This window comes from Scophthalmus maximus, chromosome 1 (genome assembly GCF_022379125.1).
Source record: "Scophthalmus maximus strain ysfricsl-2021 chromosome 1, ASM2237912v1, whole genome shotgun sequence".
In the NCBI taxonomy this organism is placed as follows: Eukaryota; Metazoa; Chordata; class Actinopteri; order Pleuronectiformes; family Scophthalmidae; genus Scophthalmus; species Scophthalmus maximus.
In genome coordinates, this window is record NC_061515.1 from 1957767 (window position 1) to 1982442 (window position 24676).

Below are 24676 nucleotides of genomic sequence, written 5' to 3' on the forward strand. Positions count from 1 at the left end.
ATGTTGTTAGGTCTGGGACGATCGAAGCGTTCGGATGTCATTTTTACATCTTTTCATTATCACTGTGGCACTAATGGTTAAATCAGGTGATCACTAAAGACAGTAGGATTCGTCCTCATCGTTATTTCATAACAGTCCATCCTACGGTTGCTGAGACGAATCTGTCTGGACCAAAGTGGTGGATTGGTCAACATTCGCCGTCGCAACTGATGATGATCACATCTTTCCTCCTGTGGCAGCTTTGATTGACCCAGAACATCGCAAACCCGTCCTCGGATTTTCAGAGCAATTTTTGCCCAGATGAAAAACGTCGCCTGCTGAAATGAGATCACCGTGTCCCGTCGCGCTGATCTACCGTCTGGCCGGAACACTTTGAGCCTCAATTACAGAAAGGGAACAGAGTGAAACAGCCTGTTCAGGGCTGTCGGGGAAAATTGATGGAGGTAATATTTCTCAATGCAGCTTTTAATACTTTTCTCTCCTGCGGTTGACTGCAGCTCTGCTAGAAACTGATGTTAGAAACAAAACAGAGAGAGCAAACAGGTGACTACATATAAAACTGGATTTTATTGGCTCATTTAAAAGACTGTACATCACAGTGCATGAAGCATACGAAGGGTTGCGGAAGCTGTCGGTGAATCAAACTGACGTCATGAATTCTGCAGAGGAAGCACAAGCGTTTCACAGCCTCCTGCAGACGGCAGCCTTGTTCCACAATGAGGCCTCGGGTAGTTATAGACCTTATTTCTCATTTCATTGGAAGCAATTTGAAGTCCACAAATAATTATATACATACAAAACAATTAGCCGTTACCTTGAACTGCAAAAACACGTGGGATGAACCCGCTCTGATCGAGTCATTTAGAAGCTTCCTGCCGCCGGAGGACGTAATAAGAGGAAGAGCAGCAGAGGCCACAAGAGGAACCACAGTCGCCGCTGTTAATCCAATAAGACCGTATTGCAACGCTGCACCGTCTTCTTCCTGTGAAACCACGTCCAAGGCCGCAGGACAGATCCCTAATGGTGATCCCGTCTCAAAGCTGTCAGGCAGTGAAGCTTGCGAAGACTCGGTGAGTTTCCAACATTCAGCCCGTCTTCTTAGTGCAAGAAATCCTACAGCCGGTTGTCGAGCAAACACGTACCAACCACCATGAAGATGGCGCCGTCATCTAATGCTGCTTTTCCAGATATTCGCCATTTTGCCACACGAGCCCGCGTCTCTCTGGCGGTGTGATGACCGTGACGAGTGCGGCGCTGTGACCCGACGACCCGTCAGATCTCTGACAGAGTCACGCGCAGGGAGCCGGCCGAGCTCTCGATGGCCAGCGTGAAGGTGTCCTCGTTGGAGTAATGCTGGACAATGTTGTCGTCCATGTTCACCAGCACCCTGAGGAAGACGACGAGCACGTTAGAGACTCTGGGGACGACGATGATGATGATGATGATGATGATGTCGGTGGTGCACACTTGAGATATCCTGATTTTTATTCATCCATCAAAATATCTAATCATCTACTGGATGGATTGGCACCAAGTGTTTGCACATTCAAGGTTCCAAGATGATGAACCCTCAACCTCTGATTATTACCTTCCGCCACCGTGAGCTCGATGTTTGTGGTTTAATAAAAATGTCTCAACAATGAATAATTATTTTATATTTGTAATTCCATGTTTCTCCCCCCAATACTTTGGTTTATGACCACAACTAAGTTTTGTGTTGAATGCTTATTAACAAGTGTTAGCATGATGACACACGACACCAAGATGCTAAACATCAGAGTGTTAGCACTGTAATTTTGACCATGTAATCATACTGTCAGTCAGTACAGTAAGTGTTGTTTCCATGGAGTCCGACTCACCCTTTTTTGCTTTTCTGGTAAACTTTGGCCATCTTGCTAACAGGCAACGTGTATTTCTCTGAGATCTGTGAAGGAACAGTGTTCTTTAAAAGAGTGTTGAATTATTTAACAAATTAAGATCATATCAGTTTTTCCCAGATGAGATAATTCCACAATGAATCCAATGTGTTTCTTTTGAGACTCACTGCCGCCATCAGTCCTTTGACAGTTGGGGTATGCAGCATTAGGGCATCAAACACTTCATCACACTCCTTCCTCACGTATAGAAGAACTAATGAGGCAAAGGGAAAACAAGACGCCATCAAAAAAATCAGATGTAAAGATATAAATGTTTTACTCAAATGCAACAAAAAGATTAAGAACTAAAAGAAAAAGACAAACCCTTCCTTCCATGGTCGACTTTGGACTTCTTGGGTTGAGGTGGACGGACATCGTCCTCGGCGGCGCAGGACACCCTCTTCACCCGAACACTCCTGACACATTCACAGAGACATTTAAAGCAAGACTACGTGACCTTTCTGAGCAGCACCGATGAGGTTCTGTTGAGTGGTTCATAAAATAAGACGTTGATACACAGATGTGCAACACGTGAACTTTTAGAGAAAAGAACAGTGATGCGTTAATGACAGTGTCGAAAGTACTACTCACCCATTTCTGTCCACCTCCTCGGTGTTAATAGCAAACACCTGCAAATAGAGTTTTTATAAAAAAAACGGTCTGTGTGTGTGTGTGTGTGTGTGTGTGTGTCAGAGTCAGACAGGTGTCCGTCCCTCACCTGTCCTGCTCTCTGCAGGTTTCCAAAGTGGACGTCGGGGATGAAGAGGACCGGCTGGGAGTCCAGGTCCCTCATGGTCTTGAACAGCGTGCCGTCGGTCTTCTGAGCGGCAGAGGTTGGACCCGAGCTGCCATTTTTCCCTAATCCAGAGAGAGAGAGAGAGAGAGAGAGAGAGAGAGAGAGAGAGAGAGAGAGAGAGAGAGAGAGAGAGAGAGAGAGAGAGAGAGAGAGAGAGAGAGAGAGAGAGAGAGAGAGAGAGAGAGAGAGAGAGAGAGAGAGAGAGAGAGAGAGAGAGAGAGAGAGAGAGAGAGAGAGAGAGAGAGAGAGAGAGAGAGAGAGAGAGAGAGAGAGAGAGAGAGAGAGAGAGAGAGAGAGAGAGAACTCAGCATCTGTTGCCAGGCAACCGCTCCGAGTGCAGACTGGATAAGGTTCGATTTCGCCTGATGTCAATTTCTGTTCCATGCAGTTTTCACTATTTCCTGGAAACTGGCTTGGTGACCTTTTTTTCAGCAGATTTCATAATCATTTTGATTGTGTACATCAATAGTAAAAAACATGTTTGTTTTTTTATACCCTTCGTCCTCTTTCTGAGATTTTTTTTCTCCTCATCTCGGAGCTTCCTCTCAGCACCCTGCAGAAAACACAGTGGGTTGCCAGGACAGGGAGTCAGTAAATATGCTTAGACTTATTATTTTCTCTTATCGTCCACCGGACCAGGCACCTTCCTCACCTTGTCGCAGAACACCTTGATCTGAGAGAAGGCCCTGTGGATGGGTCTGCTGCTGCAGCTGTTGTAGCTGAAGGTGTCGATCTGGATGGTGAGCGGCGTCCCCTTCACGCCCTTCTGCGAGGAGAAGTCGGTGCTCAGACAGTTCACCGAGATGAAGACCTGGAAACAAACAGAGGACAGAGGAATGGAATTGAAGTCCATTTCTGGGGTTCTGTGACCTTAAAGGCACCAGCTGACGAAAAACATTAGGACATTAAAATACACAGGCCGCTCATCGTCGCAACACTTCCTTCTGTCTAATCCGAAATCTTAAGCCGTTTTCAAACATGAACTCCGGACAACGCTGGTCACATGTGACGAACGCAGCCGGAGGTTGTCCCGAGTCAGACGCGTTCCCCGGTGCATTCTGGGACGTGTGGGTAGGTAGAGCATGAAGGAGGCGGGACCAGACGATAATTCTCCTGCCGTGTTGTCACGTGGGCTCACTCGGACGTTCTCCTGACGTGTGACTCGGGAGCTGGCGGGATAAAGTTCCGGAGAATGTCCAGAGCGACACCTGCGGACATTTGTGTTCTTTCGGAAAAGTTCAGGACAACGTCTCGGAATTCAGTGCGTGTCTGAAAGCTGCTTAAATGAGTTGACGGTTCACAAGTGAAGAGTATTTTCAGTCCTTTAATCTCGTATATCATTGTTCTCTAGGGAATCTTCCGGACCGGACTCGAACAGTGTTCAGTGATGAGTGAGGGGGTCGCGGGGGGACGTGAGTCACAACAAGCAGCAGCAGCTGCTCAGCACAACACTCCGCCTGTCAAAGTGTCAAACTCCGCCACTTCTCAACGCTCCTCGTGCCAAACGGTTTAACAATGCCGATGACAGACAAGCTTGAAATTTGGACGAAGCAAACCTGTGAATGATATCCACTTTCAGAAGACAGTTGTACTCTGAGATCACAACACTGTCAACAACACTACGTACAGTGTGGCTCTCCTGACAGTTACTAACACGGTGGGAGAATATTCCCATGACCGAAAATGTTTTATTTCCTGGAAAACCATTTCAAACCAACATTAATCTTCCAGTTAAACCGGACCGACGGCCCGAGCAACAGGTCGGCGGAGCCATATAACGGTAGAGATTCCTCGCCGGGGCTTTAACAGCGATTTTCCCTCTTGGTGAGCATCAACACGTCGTGTTGGAACCTGCAGAGGTGAGGTCCTGGTTGCTGGGAAGGCCCCCGAGCACAAATGAGCCTCTACACACCTCCGCAGATTCACACCGCCACAGACCCAGGCGGTGAGAGCATTGACGCTGGTGTGTGTGTGTGTGTGTGTGTGTGTGTGTGTGTGTGTGTGTGTGTGTGTGTGTGTTCACGAGGGCAGTGTAAAGTGGCTGTTTCGTGGCACAAACAAACAAACAAACAAACACTGCGAGAGGATGCAGATCGTCTCCCCCTCCTATACAATTCACACTACTACATTACAGTAAGGATGATGGCTGTTGCCTGGCAACAGCAGAGCCGTGCCAAAACAAATATTAAAAATAAAGAAACAAGTTCATACATCAACCCATCAGAGTGCGATTAAACGTCCTGCTCAGGTTTGGAAGCCAACATATCTCAGGGCGAGCGGAGACATTTCCTCACAATAACAGGCGTGTTCTTCTGTTCTCAAGCTCCTCTGACTTATCTCCACGATGTGGAAGCGACGGCTGATGATGATCATCAGATGATCAACAATTTGAACTCCAGAAAAATGCACAGAAAATTGGGTCCAGACAATATTCCGACTATCGCCGTGATTGCTTTTCGTGCTTTATACATATTTTCATTTTTACCTTGGCTTCCTCGCTCATGTCCCACGTGAAAGAGACGGCATTGTAGGCGATCTCCTCCACGTTCCCGATGGTGCTCAAGCTCTCCTTGTAGTCGGCTGCATGAAGAGAGATGAAGATCAAAATGAGATGAAGGTCGCCGTTGATCCCACTGAAGTTGTCAAAGTATCAAAAAGAAAAAGAAAATCTGATTCTGCAGAAAAACACACGAGACTGACATTATGAGTATGATTGTTCCTACTGATATATCAATGCACATGTAGCATTTCACTGGTGTACATGCTCGTGGTGAAGGGAGTTTTCACTATTTCCAAATAAAAAGTACCGTAGGAGTCCAACTAAACCGCTCAAGAGAAATACGAACCATGACAAAAGGTCAGAAACCACAGGTTCAACAATGCACTGAATCAGCGAACAATGTGTTTAACTTAAAAATCATAATCTGCAAAGAAACGACGGCTCACAAATGAATGTAGTGGAGCAGTATTTCCGTACACGAGTACGTTTTATGCAGGATGTAAATGAGTGACTTTCCACCTCTGCTCAGCTGCGAGGAGACTGATAAACTGTCAAATGTATCTGTGTAGATTCATGTTCAAGTAAATCTATATCGTAATCTGGCATCTTTTCACAGGATAACTTCGTAAATGTAAAATTAAGATTCCCATGATGGCAAAATTCTATCTCCCAAAACATTTAACCTCTGCTCACGTTGGCTAACTCCCGCCCGTCATGGTACCGGCATGAACCTGCCACAGACAAAGCCCCCGCAGTGTCTGAGATCTCTAGCTCATTCCTCTGGAGTTCGGGAGCCACAGGTCGAGGCCTGTTCTCTCACTGATCGTGCAGGATTTGGCCTCGCTCCAGGCCCCGGGCCTAGTTCTGCTGTTAACGTCTATGCAAATGCAGACCTACCGTTCCTTCTCTCCGAGCTCCTGTGAGACTTGGAGGACTGACGGTTATTCAAATCGTTTTGGGGTGTTTCACATGTGTGACAGGATTCTCGTGGAGATGAGATCCTCTGAGTTTTCCATCTGCCTCCCGTCTCTTTCCCAGCACGATTTTGTACAAAATATCGAAATATGTGAGCGCGATATTCCCTCATCTGTTCTACATATAAAAGCCCATCAGGTCATGTACTGACTGTCGTGTGACTCAGATGTACAGTAGGCTGCGGGTAGAAACCTGCCATCTGGCACCAATTTCAGGCAGAATTCTCCTCCACTTCCAGCCTGGTAACATTTTCACATTTGGAGTGTGCGATCACATGACCGACACTGTGCGGCTACATCCACACGACTACCTTTTTCGTCTTATAAACTGAAACGATCTCCGTCCAAAAAGGGGCGTTTTAGCTCCGCATCAGTTTTAAATCCCCGTCCAGACAAACGCCTCTGAAAATATATATTACGTGACCGTTCACGTAGTCTGGGCATGTGCGTGCAGGTGCCAGTGTAAACAGGAAGCAGATTGTCTACTCTGCAGCTGGTTACCTAGTTACAGAAAATACGACGAACAAGACAACAATGGTGAAAAGTTAAGAGCGGGGATTTCTTTTCTTCCAATCAGGAAGCGAATGCGTGGTGACTGCGTCATCATTTCCAAACTTCTCAGTTTTTTCGCCCGTCCAGATTACAACGCAGCCCCAGAGTTTTAAACTAAAACAGGATAGCAGCAAACACAGCAGCAGTGATGCGTTTTAAAATGAAAATGTAGTCATTTGGATGTAGCCTGTGTGTTTTGTGATGTTTTCTTTGTGAAGTATTAGCCTTTTTGATGACAGTGCTCATGTATCCAAGTGCAAATGTTCCACCTAAACTAGCCTGTCGCTGAGAAGACATGACAACAATCATCTTACCGATGTCCAGGACTCTTTGTTTGGCCGTGTGCTGACGGGAGTGCCAGTATTTCCAATTCTTCAGCTGCTCGTCCCTGCACTTGTCTTCCTCAAAGACAACCATGATAACACTCTGCGGAGCGAGATGCATTAGAATCAGACCAAAAAAACAGAATTCATCAATAATAAATATTCAATTTTCTAAGTGTAACAAGGTTCCGTGCTACCCAACAATAAGCTCGTGGGAAAAACGTCAACCTCGACTGTATCTCTACACTGTCCGCCCTCCCTCACCTGTACAATACTGTCCCGCTGCAGCTCAGAGCCTCCCATGGTGCATTGCTCCCTACTGGATGGTCTCCCATCATCAGGCCCCCGTGACGGTCGACTCACCCGCACTCGGCCCCTGGGCTGACGTAGGGAGGAACTGAACGCGGCCTCGGACAGCGCCAGGGCGTAGAACTGGCCCCGGTTCAGGTAGGCCATGGGCGCTCCCTGCCGCAGCGACGTGCTGGCGTCGAGATTGTACTGGAAACCGTCGCTGTGAGAACAGAAGCATGTGCGGGAATCATTTGACGAGGCCTCGTCATGACGCAACATCATGACGCAACATCTCCTCACAATAAACCACTTTTTTTTCATACATGTGAGTGATAATTAGCACAAGTTGAGTCAGCCTGGGAAATCATTTTTACAAAAATATATTATTATGATTTGTAGTCTTGTCTTTTTTTATACTTCTGCATCAGAACCATCTGTGTGCACACATAATCAGTGTGTCATCTTTGTCATATTCTGGAGATAAAGTTGCAAACCGCAACCAACTGAGCGACCGACAGGGGACACTTTATGGTGGCGCACCGCTGATTCCATTTCGGTTTCCGGCAGTGTCTGAAAATTCAACGTGAACGCAATGTATTCTGGACTGTTTAGTTCAACAACCATATTCAAAATGACGTAGAAACATGGAGACTCACAAGGAGGTCGGGTCCACCTCATGGAACTATATTTAACTCATTCACAGTTGATTATACATATATGACCACATAGTTATGGACAATATATTCAATTTCTGTGAATAAGTTCTTCTAAATTTTACAAAATTTAGCTTTAATGCTTTCGTCAACTTACGCCGGTCGACTACTGAGGAGGTCGTCAGCCCCTGACGAAGGACTTCTGTGGTACATCTGTGAAAGAAGACAATAAACACTGTGTGTTCCGGAGAGGGGGGGGGGGGAAACTAAAACAGGAAACAACGACACATCAAGCGAAAGAATATGTGACGCTGAAGACATACGACCACCTCCTCGTCAACCTCACCTCTTCTTCCACAGCGTCGTCATACGTGCTGTCTGGAGTGCTTCTCTGTTCGTCTTTCAGGAACCCGGCCAGGGACAAATCGTAGCAGCTCTGTTCGTAAACCATCCTCATCTGGTCTCTGGTGTCTGCTGGATAGGAACCTCCACAGGAGGACACGTGCGTGGACGTCTGGCCCTCCGTCTTGACCAGAGCGAGAGCTGCCGCCCCACCCTCGCTTTTACCCTCTCCTCCTCCGGCGCCTCCTGCCAGGAGGCCAGCGGCCCCGTGCTTGGAGCCCTGGTGTTGTGCGGCGGCGCCGTGGTTCAGAGAGAGGTTCACGGGCATGCAGCCCAGAGCCTGAAGATGGTGATCGAGTACTTCCAGGTTCCCAAAGTTGTTGGGCCCGAGAGCAGAGGCGTCTGTGGGTTTGACACCACCGGCCGCAGGTCTCCTCTCTCTGGGAACCTGACGGGGTTACAGCAGATCAGAATGCAGAATGTAGTCTCATTATTGTAGCTGTGATTAACGTAACACCTTCCACACCTTGTAGTAGTCGTAGAGCAGCCCCAGAGCCGCCGCACTGTCCTCATCCCCGTTGATGCTCATCATGGCCTTCGTGGCGGCGGTCAGCGGGTTCTCCAGGTAGCTCCTCCACGCCTCGTCCTCGCTGCTGAACGCCCGGCCCCGGGGGGCCGACACTTCGCCCGGTACCACCACCACCAGTCGTTTACTGAGAGTTCACGGCGGGACAATGGGGAAAGAGACAATGAGCCAACGTTGTGACTACAAAGTCAGTCTGTCATTCAACCGTGGGGCCACGTCTGCCAAGCCAACGAGTTCGCCCCGGGCTGTTTCTCACAGAAACGTGAAGCGTGTTTATTCAAGGTCCCTGAGAAACAACTGATCGCATTGCCCACGTTCGAGCAGCAGAAAAACAAGGTGCTGAGTCAGAAAATGTCAAGCTGCTGTTTCATGATGAAACTTGAGAGTTGCTCTTTGACTATGTCATTTAGAAGATCTGGCAGGGAGGAGACAAGTTCTCCATTTCAGAAAGGCTCATCTTGCAGCTTTTAATATTCACGCTTGAGTCAAATCAAAGTGCATCGTCATGAATATTCCCAAAAAAAAGGCATTGACTACAGAAATGACGTCTTCCTCACTGAATGACACAGAGGAGTCAAACAAAAGATAATTAAAGTGGGTTCACCGGAGAGTTGAACAGACTTCATCCTCGTCTCTGTCCTACCTGTCCTGCTCCATGCTGCCTCCAGGTGAGACCTGCTCTCGACAAAACTGCACTTCCGAGTCGGAGCAGGTGAGAAGAGGAGAACCCGACTTTAACTTCTCACTCCAGACCGTCCGTGAACTCGTCAGTGAACAAGTGCCATCGATGACAGATCGGCTCTGAGCGGAGGGAGAAGGTTTGAGTCCCGTTTCAGAAAGTTGGCAGATCCTGAGGAGGCGGGGCCAACGGGGGAGACCAGGCTCTGCTCACTGATTGGTTACATGTTGCCACGTGACGCGGACACAATGGTGAAATTCAGATTCTGTCTGAACTGGTGTTGGTTCTTCATAGAAGCGTAATTGTATTCCCGCGGTCTCTCTCAACTCAATGTATTCAGACAATTTTTAATTTATATATTTTGACACGTATTACTTAGAAGAGGGGGAAGATTTTTTATATTTATTTAGATATTAAAAGCTGAAATAGTCCTAAACGTCCGTGTCGTGGTTCCAGTTCAACCGTCACGCGTCCACGTTATCTAACGTTAGCAAAGCTACGCTAGCTTCGGTAACTGCGCGCCTCTCGACATTCATTAACGGTTGTTTGCAGCCGAACGTTCTCGTGTCAGGACGCACGTCGACGTTCATGTGCAAACACCCGTTGTCCCTCGTCATCTCTTCCAGATTCGGCCTGTCAATAATAATATCCCAACTTTACAACTTGGTTAGCAGATAGCGTTAGCTTAGCAAACTGGCTAGCAAAACATCAACATCCGGTTGTTTGGTGCTGAAAGGTGCTTCCGGGTCAAAATGTATGACTTCATTCTCGACATTTTGACTTTGTTCTCAAAATGTAAAAAAAGAAATAGAAAATCTTCCTCATCATTTCTTTCTTCTTATTCCTGGTCCTAATACTCTTTAGTAGAAAACACTAATTATAAACAAACAAAAGACTTTTAGCTCCAGGCTTTCCATAACACAGAAGATAAGTACAGTGTCCCAGCCAATCAGCATTCACACAGCACTTTCAGCCAATGCCAATTCATGTTTAGAACATCACTGCACTAACTTGGTATAGTCAGTGAAAGGCACATTTCAAGTGCCTAACAATCCAACACGTGCTTTTCTACGTTCATACACTTTTGGACACTTTAATCTTCATGTGAGTGACGTTAGTGTCCATTTCACACCAAATGCTTGATTTCATATATTCCTGTCAATATCAATACTACTGTATCAACTAATTAGTTTCAGTATTATGTTTGTGAGCAAACAATGCACGCAAGCATGCGCGGAGCCTCCAACCTCTATTTTGGTGTGATACATCACCCATTCAATGGTGACATCAAAGACATTCCATGACATTATTTCACATTCCTTTAATCTGTTTAAGATCAAAGATGTTTAAAATCTCCCAAGGTTATCTGTATAACACAAAGCAGACAGATTACAGCAAGTGCAATATAGAGAGAATGGCACACAGCAGAGTAACAGAGATTATGGAGGACCAAACAGATTCTGAGATTGTGAAGGTCAAAACAGATTCCCAGATGAGTGGGCACAGAGCGGACAGGGTGAACATGGAGGACAAAACAGGTGAAGGTAAATTTACCAAGACAGAGAGGCGGCTCCGCGAGTTTGTCGTCATGGTGACCCTGCAGGTCTTAGAGAAGTGTCGGGCGCTGAAGGACTCCAACATGGAGATGCTGCTCAGCGACATTCAGCGTCTGGTGAACAAGACGATGGAAGGACTCCCCGTCGTGGAGTTGCTGTCCCAGAATGTGGGCAGCAAGACAGTGGCGAAGGCTGTGGTCACGGAGCTGCGGGCCAAGTACGGCAAGAAGCTCAAATACATGCTACTTCTAAAAAATCCGGCCGTGGAATCGATCGTGGTGCAGTGCTTTCAAGCGCATATCAGGGCACCACCAGGACAGGCACATCGCGGCCTGGATGAAAAGTTAGGAGCACTGGTCGTATCTTTGTGGTGCATTCACATGGAATGCGACGAGTAGATTACATACAATGACGATGCACAGACGTGGGTAAATGCGAATTTCCTGGGGTCACTGGCGTCAGGCGAGACTGATGGCGACCAAACTCAGCTACTCACGTCGCGCCTGGTGTGAACGCACCATCAGTTGTAACCATCATCCCGTTTGAACTCTAGCCCCCTAAATGCAACAATTCTCTCTCTCTCTCTTTCTCTATTCTCGTTTTATTCAGATTCTATTTTCTTATTGTATTTTTTCAATTTTTTGTTTATATGTGTTGACCGCTACATACCGTAACAACACCAAGTCAAATTTCTTGAAAGTAACCTATTTCCTACCTGGCAATAAAGCTGATTCTGATTTTCCCATTGTGCTAATACACTTCTGTGCTGCTGTGTCAAATTTTGAATATATCCATATATGGAATATTTTAGGGCCTCAACCTGCCTATGTAAAGTGCCTTGAGATAAAGTTGTGATTTGGGGCCATGCAATTGAATTGAATTGATTCTTCACAATATGCTGAGATTCATTGTCAGTATATGGTTATCATTGCATTTCAATATCAATATGTCAATGTCAATATCTAGCAAATATATGACAATTTATACAGACTGCATCACACAGAAACAGAAGTCAGGTTTGAACTTTGCATGTTCTCCTCGTGCCAGTGTAGGTTTTCTGTGGGTGATGGGAGATTTCCTGACCCTCCTACTGACACTACCTGTCCTGTACCCTCCTCCTCCTAATCTCCTTCTTTATCCTCTTTTTCACCACTCCCTCCCAGTGAGGTACTAACCCTGGTCACTTCCCACCACCTGCCTCCTTGACCCATTCCCCTTCTCACCTTCTACAGTCTATCGCTCCTGACCTCCTTCCTTTCCTCACCCACCTCATCAATACCTCTTTGACAACTGGTTACTCTCCCAGCACTGGAGTGAATCCTCTTTTAAAGAAACCCATCACACTCAGCCCATCTGATGTGGAAAATTAAAGGCTGTGCTCTCTTCTACCATTTCTTTCTTGAACACTTCACTCAACTTTCTGCATATCTCCACCAGGACAACCTCTGGGCAACAAAATAAATAAATAAATAATTCTAAAATGAGCACTTGAAGCTGTTTTTCTATGCCAGTTTGATAAATGTTTATGTACTCTCTTTATTCTTGCATATTTTGGGTAATATTTTCATGGTTGAATGCACGTATTGCAAGGAGCTTTGGACACAACTGTCAGCTGAATGAAAATGACGATTCACAGTCCCAAAGACGCTTTGGACAAAAGCAAATGGGATAATATGTAATTTTTTCCATTATATTTTAAACCCATATATCCATAACTTTTCTAATCTTGTTCCTTTCAATCTGAGCACAAGCATATTTTCAGTATATTTCACTTAATATCTCAAAGGAACAACACTCTGTGATGATCATTGTCATTTAGAGGCAATTTGCTGATTTTACTTATTTATGAATGACTCAATAACCTGTCTGTCCACATCCACAGTCTCCAATGTGCACAGAGAAGTAAGGCTGAAGTCCCTCGGTTTGAATTAGACCCTGTGTATAAGCCACCGGCTAAAGCAAGCAGAGAATCCTGCAGTCATGCTAAGATGCTGGCTGCATGGAGGGATACTTGTCCATGGATATAGTTTGAATTCGTACTGAGCACAGGACTCGATTTTGCTGAAATAGTAGAGTACAGGCAGGATTAGTAAATTATTTTTTTTCAAAACCAATACTAGCTGTTTCGATGATCAAACGCCACGACTACAGGCCATCCGACACGGTAGGTGGCGCTATAGTTCTCGATCGGCCAGTTAACCCAACGAAGAAGAAACCCCACCGGAAGCAGTGGAGAGTCCAGAGGGCTAATATCCACATCTCCGGTCTTCATTTCATCTTGGTGTTTATCTTAACTAATACATTCATTTATTTATTTTAACTGGTAAGGCATTTACATTGTGAAGTTAGTATGACACATAATAGCTATCAAAATCCATATGTTTCTGTATGTGTCCCTCCCACACCTCGCTAACTTAGCGTCACATGTTAGCAGCCCGGCTAACGGAACGCGCAGTCTCCTAAGAAGGAAACAAATAAAATAGATGTTACAGTTGATCTGTAACGATAAATGTACGAGGAGATAAGACGACTCTGTCTTCTACAGTCGTTCTGTTCAACAGTCGCTCTTGAATTGTACAGTTCGGCCGAGTTGCAAGCGAAGAGGTAAACGACGGAACTCAATAAACGGGGGACAGGAAAAGGAGCCATGTGCCTACCTGTACTGAAACATTCAAATATGATTTCCTTTTTTCATATGTATGAAAAAGTTTGGGACCTGTAGCAGATGAAACCATCATGCCTAGAATAACTGATTGTGATTCGTGATGGTTCGTGTTGTATTGAACTGTGTTATAATTTCTAGGTTTTTATCACGTTTTCGGCTGTGCAGGTGTCCTACCAAGAGCTAGCGAAAATGTCAGCAATTTGGCAATATTTCACACTGGAAAGTTTCCACTATGGAACATGTTAACAAACGTATTTATTCCTATATTTATTGAGTTTTGTAAGTTAAGTTTTTACGTGTGTAATAAGCATAACCTTTGTCATTCAATGTAATAATTAATGTAGCTTTTTAATAAAGGTGCTACTTTCAAATTAACAGCCACTATGTTGTGTGTTTTTAACACCATGTGGCTTGAAGGAAGTTGGTGGAATACAGAAAAACACATGCACTAAAACAACAGTATGGTTGACACTTTATATTAATGTACACTTATTAACCATGAACCAGTTTCATGCATATTGGCTCTTTATAAATCAGTTATTTATGTTGTGTTCTGCATGGTAATATTTTACAACCACCAAGCCAGTAACTAAGAGTTTTACGGTAATTACCTCCCATTTCCTGCTTATTGATAGATACTAATCATAATAATCTTCTGGGGATTTTTTTTTGTTGCCATAAAAAACAGAAAGTAGGTAGTGAGAGTTGCTGATGAATGTTGGTGGGGCACATTTGTGACTGTGTCTTCAACTTCCAAACAAGTGCACTAACCGGTTACATGTTATTACTCATCTTAGTCACCTGATATCCATCTGCTACTATAAACCTCTTCTGGACCACACCTTTGAAAAGTCAGAAGACACTTTCATTTTTCTTTTCGGTCGCATTTTTAATGTCAATTCTAACTCATCTGCCATTAATTAGGTTACAAGCTTGAATTCTTGGCCCTGGGGAAAAGGTGACAAGGCAAAAAAATAAACCCCACTCTCCACCAGCCTGAAGGCAGCAATAGTAGTTTCAAATATAGGCAAGATAAGCTGTAGTTCTATGTCATGTTCTAGTTTTGATGCCCTCAGCATCCACAGTAAAGTGCTCCCGATGGCTGTTCTAGTCACAATTCCATTGTGTGGGAAATGAAAGAAAAATCTCATTAAGCAATCTGTCAGCCAAGGAGTTGTGTCATATGTCAAATGTTATCCGCACACACAGCCATTATCTGTGTCACAGTACCCGTATTACGGGTGATGTATCCTTTGCTGTCTGAGTCACTACTGTACAGTATTCTGTCGTCTCTGCCGTTTCGTGAATGGCAGGCGGCAGTGGTAAAAAGAAGATGACTACAACTCCCAGAAGCGCTCGCGTTCGGTTGCCCTGGGTAACGTTTGACGTCACCCCTCCAACCCCCTTCCCCTGCGGGCCCTGCCTTGGACTGGTGTTATTGGAGGGAAACCCCGTGGACTGCATTCAGACCGACGGGGCTGCGAGAATCAGCTGTAGCTTAATACGCCAACATCACTGCTATCTGCGAGCACTCAGGTACGGTGGAACTCACTCAGCCTTTGCGATTGTACTTCAATGTGTGCGCGAGTTATTGTGTCGCTGTTCTCACTCAAAGTAACAAAACGTACAGCGTTACTCCAAGCGCCATTTTGTCCAAATGACAAGCGGCGACTGTGGCGCGGATCAGCGAACAATGGCTAGCTTAGCTTAGCCCCAGTTTGGGATGTGTCTAATGTCTGGTTTCGAACCGTGACTTCAGACGGTCAAGGCGTGTCAGACTGAAGCGGGTCGCTCTGGTAGCTCTCGACCGGTTCACTGGAGTAATTCACCGCGACAGGTCAACTCATGAAGTGTCTCCAACTTAATATTAATGAGCAAAAGTGACCGGAACGTATATGCTCGGGGGGGAACGATCGCCCGGGGTTTTTTTTTTGTCTTTAGAAGTTTTCATGTAACGTACTTTAACTATTTCAATCTTTTGTTTATATCGTCTGTAATATTACAAACTCGATGGTAGTGTTGTTTTAATTGTATTAATGTTATGCGTCAAGTAGTTAAGTAGCATAAGTCACAAGCGGAAGCAGACGGGCCGCTCAACGGAGACACACACCTTCTTTTCTTCTTCTTCGTTTTCTCTCCTTTTTTTTTTTAAATGTCAGTGTCACGCTAAACCAACTAAGTCATTAATAGTTTTTGGGGGGTTTGGAGTGAACGCAAACGTTTATTTGAAGAAAAGAAAAGAAGCCAAGCCCATTTCGTAGTCGCCGTCGATCTTCGGGTTGCCACTTTCAGGAAGTAGTTGACGCCATACTGGGTCACGAGGGCCCGTCGGATAAAGTCGCTTTTCTCGGTACAACTTTAATCTGTGGATGTAATCTCGACGTGTTCCGGGTCCGAGTCGGGTCAAATATACCGACGTCAGCCCGGCCCGGCCGTACCCGGCTCACTGTCCCGCCTGTCGGCGAGTCACAGGTGGAGGGGATGGGTGTGGTGGCTGTGCGCGTGCGTGCTCGTACGAGTGTGTGTGTGTGTGTGTGTGTGTGTGTGTACGGGAGAAAAGAGCCTATCTCTGTCGCACTATGACTGGATCTTGCTTTTCTTCTGTGCGAAGCTGTATCGACCCTTTAACTCGTTGTCTTTTCTTGCAGAAGTTATTCAATCATCAACATGTGTCCGCGGGTTCTTATTCAATCGTTTGATTGTTTTAAGTTCCCACACATCGACCAAATCCCTTTAGCATTCTATGTTTTTAACCACTACCAAATTGCAACCTAAGTGAAGTGTTTTTGTTGCGATCATAGCTGCAAATATAAATGGAACCCTTCTTCTTCTGGGGTAACTTGAGCATTACTCTTCAAGGAAAATGTCCCTTTGAACACATGTCCCACTGTTTCTAAAGTAATATTACATTTCTCTCCTTAGAAGTAACTGAGCTAACCCCCAATTTTTTTTTTAAAGTGGCAACTCCTCTGGCATTTGTGTTGTATACGTGTTGCTCAACATATTTTCTTGCCCAACTCTGTTACAGGGTGTGATGATCTGCGATACAATTGGCTTCCTTTGCTTATCTCAGGACAACATTTTCAACACGTCTAACTCCGTGCACCCTGTAATGGAAAAAAGAAATGTGATTAATTTATGTGAAAGCCTGCTGGTTGTTAGAATGGATCGAGCTGATGTAGGCCACTGCTGTAATGACGAGAATTCCTTTGTACGTGTCAGAAATGTAATGTAGTATGCGTGACAACTTTTCTCCTCCTACAAACCCATAGCACTCAACATACTTTTTAGTATAACGGCCACTAGTAAATAGTGCAGCCACTGTAAAATGCTTTTTTGATAATCGATTTAACGGTTAGTTTTTATGGGGGGGGTAAGTCAAACTACTCTGATTTCAGCATCTTAAATGTGAATATTTTCACTTTTTTCATATTTTCACGCTTCTTTGCTCCTCTGACAGTAACACTAATATATTTGCTGTGTGGAAAAAGAATCATCATCTTGGGATTTGGGAGATACGATCGGCAGTTTTCACAATTTTTATGGACCAAACAACTAATCGAGAAAATAATTGATAGATTAATCGATCACGAAAATAATCATTAGTTGCAGCCCTAGACACGTCTATGGATATATTCACTGTAGGGCCTGAACAAATGGTTTATTTTTTTATGATGGATTATAAAATTGATTCACCCTGTTGCATGTTCTTTCGGGAAAAAAATATATATTTTCACTTGATTTTTTTGCCCGACACATTGAGTAAAGGGTACTGACATTACCGGTCCAAATAAGAAATGTCCCCTTGCCTCCTGACTTAATTAACCTATTCTACCCGTTCCCTATCTGCTTTCCTTCTTCCAGTGAGCAGTCATGAGCGAGGGACAACCAGAACTGTTGAGGAAGGCCAAGCTGGCCGAGCAGGCCGAGCGGTACGATGACATGGCTGCTACGATGAAGGAATATACAAAGACGAGCGACGGGCTGAGCGACGAGGCGCGCAACCTGCTGTCGGTGGCCTACAAGAATGTGGTGGGTGCCCGCCGCTCCTCGTGGCGCGTGGTGGCCAGCATCGAGCAGAAAAAGGATTGCGCCGAAAAGAAGCAGTCCATCGTGGAACGGTACCGGGAACAAATTGAGAACGAGCTGAAAGAGATCTGCATGGATGTGCTGGTAAGACTGCTAACGTTTTACTTACTGACTCTATCTTGTTCAAGTAATGTCTTTTTGTCATTTATACACAGGTGTGTAACTTAAAGTATCGTGAATACGTTGGGCTGCCCTTCGTTGGTATTTCTGTCGATTGAACTGATAAACTAATCTCCAAAAGGCACAAAGTTACGGTGAAACATTCTTTCAACATTACTATTTTGTTATGTAGCTTGGTAGGGCTAGGGCGTGTTCACAATCAAAACCACAAAAAGCCAAGTTTTGCAAGTTTCAAAGCTTTATAAATACTTAAACAACTCTAAACTTGTTCCAAATAATCAGCATCCATGGGAAAATTAAAATAAGGAGAAGGCTATAATAAGGTGGGAGATAGTTTTCAGGTTGCTGTTATCAGGTGTGGTTGAGGCCTGAAAGACAAAGGAAAACTTTCAGAGGAAGTGTCTTCGGAAGAAATCCTTTACTGTGTCCTCGCCACAAATGTCAGTGTCAGTAGTTCAGTTAACAGTAAAAAAATATCAAACCCAGCCTGATGCATTTCGTAGTCCCGTGGACTGATGGGAGTTCAAATAGAATTTCTTGGCCGCAATGAGCAAAATGAGGTGCAGAAACTGGTATTTCCCACAGAATTAGGTCAGCCCGTGAGAGCAACAGAGCCTGAGCGACAGGTTCACTGAAAGAGAGAAGTGTGAGCCCCTCCCGTAAAGTGCAAAACCACAGCGGAAACTAAGACTGCAAGGTGCAAAACTTTGTGGGTGTTTCAATGTCCCACCACCATGCACACAGTTCTACAATGAAGCAACAGACGATTATTTTCACAATCGATTTAATCTGTTGATTATTTTCTTGATTAATCGATTAGTTCTTTGGCTCATAAATTGGTGAAAAATGTCGATCGTGTTTCCCAAAACTCCCAGATGATGTTTTGTTTTGTCCAAACACCAAATTGATTCAGTTCACTGTCACAGAGGAGCAAAGAAACCAGAAAATATTCACATTTAACAAGCTGAAATCAGAGCAGTTTTCCCCATAAAAACTACTTGAACCGATTAATGTACTATCAAAATAGTTGGCGATTAATTTTGTTATCGATTACTAGTCGATTTACTATTGCAGCTCTATGTTTAACGTTATTATGAGAAGTGTAAAAAAAAAAGAGATCTTTATGAAACTGGTGGTAAATGTAAGAGCAGGGATACTGCACCACTCATTACACATACTCCCCATGCGGTTGTTAAGCACGGGTGGATTGATCAACGTGTTGAGGTCAGTGGCACATGGAACATTTGACTAGTAGAGAAAATAATGGATTCAGATCCATTCCAGCGAATCCTGTGAGCAGAAAGAAGAAGCGTGTCTCTGGAGACAGTGAAACATGTACCGTCAGCCTTTCTCCAGTGTGTGTTTAAACTTGGCCTGTTGCAGCCTTTAAGTTAGTTTGATGAAATTCAACACCTTCGACGTGACTAAGGTTACAGGAATGTTACAGGGTGCAGCCAAGTATGTAAAGTGTGTTTGCTGCTCATTTCGTCATGGAACTGACAAAAAAAATTGTAAAATGCAATATTCAATTTTCATTCATGTTATGTGAACACATGCTGGATGCATGAGGAGTGAGTTGAACGCCTCAGTCATGTTGTTGCATTTGTCACTCCTGTCAATCAAAAACGCAGTGGACCTCCTACAATTAGTGCCACGCCTTAACTGCCTCACTACTACGCCTGGCTGTCCGCTGCAGTGCAGCTCGTGTTTTCAGGGTTTAATTATCTGCTGCCAACCCAAATATGTCTCAGGGTTCCTATGCAGTATGGAATTTGATTTTAGTAAATTCCAGGTCTGGATAAGTATGGACAAAAGAAGAGAGAGAGTATGGAAAACTATTTGTGTTTCCAGACGTGAATCCAAAGATTTTAGAATAACTAACAATCCATCTCAACATCTAGTCTAGTCAATCATTTTCCCAAAGTCAGTTATAAACGTCGCCATTGCGACACACCTAGAACAGGCAATGTCGGAATTGGAAGTATCAATATTTCAATATTAATTCGCACACACAATCAACTTTCTCGGAGAAAACGTGACTTTCTGTGTATTGAGAATGCAATATGTTAAAGGTTGGATTTTAAAATGATTTGTTTACATAATAATATTCATTTCTTTAATAATATTAACTAAATAAACATCTAGCGATTTGTACTCGGACATCAAATCTAAAAAAATCTACAGAGGAGATTTGAGTCTGGAAAAAATATGGAATTTTGAAATGGAAAATGTGTAAGAACCCTGATATCTTTATAGCACAATTCAGAACTGAAACAACCAAAGCACACAAAAAAAGCAAATAGATAGCAAAAAAATAAGTCTGTGGTTATACCAGGCACCAGCCTGATTTATTATGGTGGGTCGTGACTCTAAAAAGATTGAAACCCACCGGTCTAATATTCAGGGAATAAGACATTTTAGGAGAAGGGTTAAATGCTCCCGTCCACACAGAGAAACACTTCAATGTTTTATTAGTTATTGAGGTGAAGCAGCCAAAAATGTTCATGTTCTGAAGACTCAATCAGATTCTTTTTCATAAGTGGCAAAAACATGAAACTGGGCTTTTCCCCCAAGTTGTCACTTAAGACGGGATGATCAAATTGAAGTAGACTAATTACAATTATGTTGTAATGCTCCTTGTTAACAGTCAGTTATTAAGAAGTGAAAATACACAGTTAAGCCATGAAGGGTCTTTTTTCACCTCCACCATCTTTCGTACATCCTCTCATCCTTTCTCTCTCTCCCTTATTTATCCTTTTCATTCTGTTACAATTTTCCTCTTCTTTCTCTTCCCCCATGCTTCCATCACAGGTGGACCCTACAGGTCCGCCCCCCTCAGTGGTATCTGAAGCATCTGTGATGTTGGTGCTCAAGCTATTGGAGAGATTGTCAGATAGTCTCTCCCCTCTTTTAGGCCTGAGGGGAAATTATGCTTTCACGTTGGCTTTATTTGGATGGGTAGAAATAATTGCCACTGCTCCTGTGTGGTCAGTGGATAAGTGATGTGTTTCTTTAATCTTCATCTTTAAAGTCTGCTCTTTTCTAACAGTCTGTTTTTTGTTGTTTTTCTGCTGCAGGATCTCCTGAACACAGTCCTCATTCCCAAAACGAAAGAACCACAGAGCAAAGTCTTCTATTTGAAAATGAAAGGAGATTACTTCCGCTACTTGGCCGAGGTGGCTAAAGGAGACGAGAAGGATTGTAAGCTCCATTTCAAGTCCCTTTTGTACCTAACATATATATGTGTAGATAACATATATTATAATTCTGGACAGACATGGATGTCAACTGCAACTTGACTGGTTGGCAGAGAGGTGTTAGTTTCCAGTTGAGCTTGTTGGTTTCTGATTGCATTAGTTTGAGCTGGGTGTACATAATGAGATGGCGACTGAGTGTGTTGTAACAATTTTAGCCTTTTCTGGTCTTTTTAATACACTTTGTCTGCTCTTTTTCTCCCCTCAGCCATCATTAAAAGCTCACGGGACGCCTACCAAGAAGCCTTTACCATCAGCACAGAGGAGATGAAGCCCACGCACCCAATTCGCCTTGGCCTCGCCCTCAACTTCTCAGTTTTCTACTATGAGATCCTCGAGTCACCCGAGCAGGCCTGCAAACTGGCCAAAACTGTAAGTTTATAACACCACTTTAACTCTCTTCTTATTTGGGAGGGGTATGTACATGTATCGCGGCTTGTAGTACATGAGATGAATGAAATGACCATATCACGAATACCGCAACTACAAATTGTCACGTAAAAGCTCCGTGGACAAAGCAAAAGTGAACGAGAAGCGCCAACGCAAGTTTATATGCGTTCGGAAAGTGGTAATAGAAGATCGAGGCGGACGAATTTCGGAATCCGTCATCTAGCAGTGGTCAGTAAGATGCGGAACAAACAACAATAATCTGCAAAATATGCCTTAAAACTATTGTCACAAAAGGAAGCACGAATGCCTGAAACTCTGTATGTCTCTACCCACACCCAGGAGATTTGAAAATATTGCGATATATAACGAGATATAACAAAAATATATTGCAATGTTATTTATAGGCAGTATCTCCCAGCCCTACTCAGTATAATGCAAAAGTATTGATGATATTCTATTCAATTTTGTGAAGACTGTCCTGAAATGCGTACACATTCTTACAGATGCTCCCGTTGTTTCTCCAGAAATAAAAATGTGCTTTAAATTCCTCTAGGCTTTCGATGATGCTATTGCTGAGCTCGAGACACTAAGTGATGAGTCGTACAAAGACAGCACACTAATCATGCAGCTACTGAGAGACAACTTGACAGTAAGTTTCATTTCAACTGCAACCATTTTGTTTTTATCTTGTCAGTTGAACAGTAATTACCCATTTGTATTTGTATGTGGTCATCTTGGAATAGATACTGCAATAATCCCAACTTTCAAATGAAAAGCAGATTGTTTTAACAGATGTTTCCCTCTGTTCTTAACTCCTCCTCCTGACCGTTGTCATCTCCTCCCCCGTCATGGTGTCTCACTCTGCATCTTGTCCCTTCCTCAGCTGTGGACCTCTGATAACCAGGTGGAGGGAGACGAAACAGAGGAGCCCAAAGATTGAGCCTGAGCCCCAAAGGCGTCCCTGTCTGCTTGCCATTGTCCCGGCTCATCTAAATCATGACCATCAACACTGAGACCACTTCACTCATTATCGTCATCATCATCATCATCATTGTTGTTCAACTCTTTCCATCTTCTTCTTTTTTCTTTTCTATTTAGGAGTTTCAACACTCACCTCTCTCCTGTCTGTTTACAGTTTCCCCTTTTGTAGTAACTGTGGGGGAAGGGGGATGGGGAGTGAGGGTATGTTTTAAATTGTTTGGAGGGGGCGGGTCCATGTGGAAAGGTAACAGTGTACTTTGGGTTGTCTGTCTGCTGACCTCTTCTTGTGTGTAGGAGCAATAGGGGTGTTGTATTATCAAGGTGGTGGGAGAAAGGGGCAAGTTCTCGACTCATGAAACATAACGCAGGTTGAGGTTTTGTTTTTTTTTTGGAGTCAGACAACAGGCTATACTGTGTATGTATTCTATTCGTATTAATGGTCGTATTCTTGATTAGCACCATTTTTGATGACAAACCTGTGGTTTTAACAAAACCATGAGTTGCCTTGCCTGAGCAGACGGCAGCACTCAATGTGTACTCGGCAAGATGAACGACTGCAGCGGTGAAGACAGTGGAGCGAGCGATGGGGGATTGCTGGAGAGGGAAGGCAGGCTTTGGTTGGAACACAAAGGTTACATTCCGTTTACTGTCGGTTGCTTAACTTTCTACTCTTTATTATTTTTGTTCTGTTTTTGGGTGACCTGCTTTTATATTTCTGTAATCACTTCTGAGGTATAGAACGTTTTGAAAAACAAAAGGGGCACACAAGCTTATTGTTGTTGCTGTTTTGTATAGGCACAGCAGTAAAGAAAACCCTACATGCTTGTCTAGTTGCTGCTTTTTCAGATTTAGTTATCTTTTTCTTTTTTTTTTCTTTCAATACTTGCCTAAACTGCATGTTGGTTAAGAAGTAGTTTCTGGGGAAGCAAGGAATGTTTTTGACTGGCTGGATAGCTTTGTTCGTATCTTTGGATTTTCCATACAGAACTGTTATTGGGGAGAAATGTGTAATTTCATGTAAGTGGAATTAAAAAAAAAAAAAAAAAGTTTTGACTGTCTGTTTTGAGGAACACAAAAAGCCCTAGAGTTTTTGTTTTGTTTGAACCTTTACATGATCTTAAAGTTATCTATAACTCACATTGATTAATTTCAAATCTTGGGAGTTGATCTTGCTTTAAGAAAACCAGCAAGCTTTGTGTAATATCGGGATGGAAAAATCTAGCAACAATTTTAACTTGAGTCCCTATGGCAGTACAAGAATCATGAGTCACATTAAGGTGGAGTCTGGGACGTCCCACAGAAAACATCCCCCCCTTTATTACACAACTGTTCTCAATCCAACAAAGCCATGTTCCTTTGTAACACAGCCTCCTCGGACGACAACACTGACTCGTTCTTGGAGCAATAACCAAAGATTGTCTTGTCCCAAGAAAAATGTAAAAAAAATACTTCACTGTACATTTGGAGAAGGTAGACATGGATAGTAATCTTAACTAAAGCGCAACTATATCCGAAGGGCTGATGCCTTGTGCCATACAGAAGAAATCAAGTCAGTGGGCTTCTTTGCAGTGGCTTGAATGAGCAGCTAATGGATGGGAAATTAAAATTAAAAAAATGTTTCAGCGTGCTTGGGCCTCAGGGTGTGTCTGCGCTCTGCCCACACTGACGTGGACAACACTTGGGCAGAAGGAAGAATTCTTCCACAGAGGAATGTGGAGCTAGTGTCATCGCTCCATCCCAAACCATGACTGAACACATGCCGTAAATATTGTATCACTCAGTCAGTGCACAAGTTTACTGACGTGCAGGTCAATTTGGTTTAAGTGACGTTTTTGAATAGATATATTTTTTAAATTTAAATATTCAGCCTAAAATTTTTTGTGTAAATAAGCACAGGAACTTATCACGACGATCAAACTATTACGAAGAGAAACTGAAGTGATGTTTTAGTCTCGATATATAATTGAGATGTACTACACTACCCACAATCCTGAAGTGTAACATCGACG

General features: G+C 43.8%; 2 protein-coding genes and 1 long non-coding RNA gene across 5 annotated transcripts; 2 read left to right on the top strand and 1 right to left on the bottom strand.

Moving 5' to 3' along the window:
- The first annotated feature begins 107 nt into the window (after nt 1-107).
- LOC124850763 lies at nt 108-1310 on the top strand. The gene is made up of 2 exons (XR_007031652.1): nt 108-1070; nt 1188-1310. It is a non-coding gene; the product is annotated as an uncharacterized LOC124850763 (long non-coding RNA).
- Nucleotides 549-10774, bottom strand: LOC118311643 (grainyhead-like protein 2 homolog). Of its 3 annotated transcripts, XM_035635659.2 has the most exons (16): nt 10624-10774; nt 9577-9734; nt 8874-9060; nt 8352-8795; nt 8163-8218; nt 7326-7572; nt 7053-7164; nt 5198-5292; nt 3365-3523; nt 3208-3265; nt 2635-2774; nt 2508-2545; nt 2241-2332; nt 2045-2130; nt 1860-1924; nt 549-1387 (listed from the first exon to the last, which is right to left on the bottom strand). In XM_035635659.2, the coding sequence occupies exons 2-16, from the start codon at nt 9588-9590 to the stop codon at nt 1273-1275; spliced, it is 1908 nt and encodes a 635-aa protein (XP_035491552.2). In that variant the 5' UTR covers nt 9591-9734; nt 10624-10774; the 3' UTR covers nt 549-1272. The 3 variants fall into 3 exon arrangements, 2 of the variants coding, with proteins under 2 accessions (XP_035491552.2, XP_035491568.2); XM_035635675.2 differs by lacking the exon at nt 10624-10774 and having other exon boundaries at nt 7425-7572; nt 9577-10585; XR_004794041.2 differs by lacking the exon at nt 2508-2545 and having other exon boundaries at nt 1310-1387; nt 9577-10687.
- A 4447-nt stretch (nt 10775-15221) lies between these two features.
- Nucleotides 15222-23554, top strand: LOC118299036 (14-3-3 protein zeta/delta). Its single transcript, XM_035622400.2, has 6 exons — nt 15222-15369; nt 17698-18006; nt 21120-21243; nt 21505-21668; nt 22240-22335; nt 22570-23554. Exons 2-6 carry the CDS (start codon nt 17707-17709, stop codon nt 22624-22626), a joined length of 741 nt encoding a protein of 246 aa, XP_035478293.1. The 5' UTR covers nt 15222-15369; nt 17698-17706; the 3' UTR covers nt 22627-23554.
- The last annotated feature ends 1122 nt before the right edge of the window (nt 23555-24676 follow it).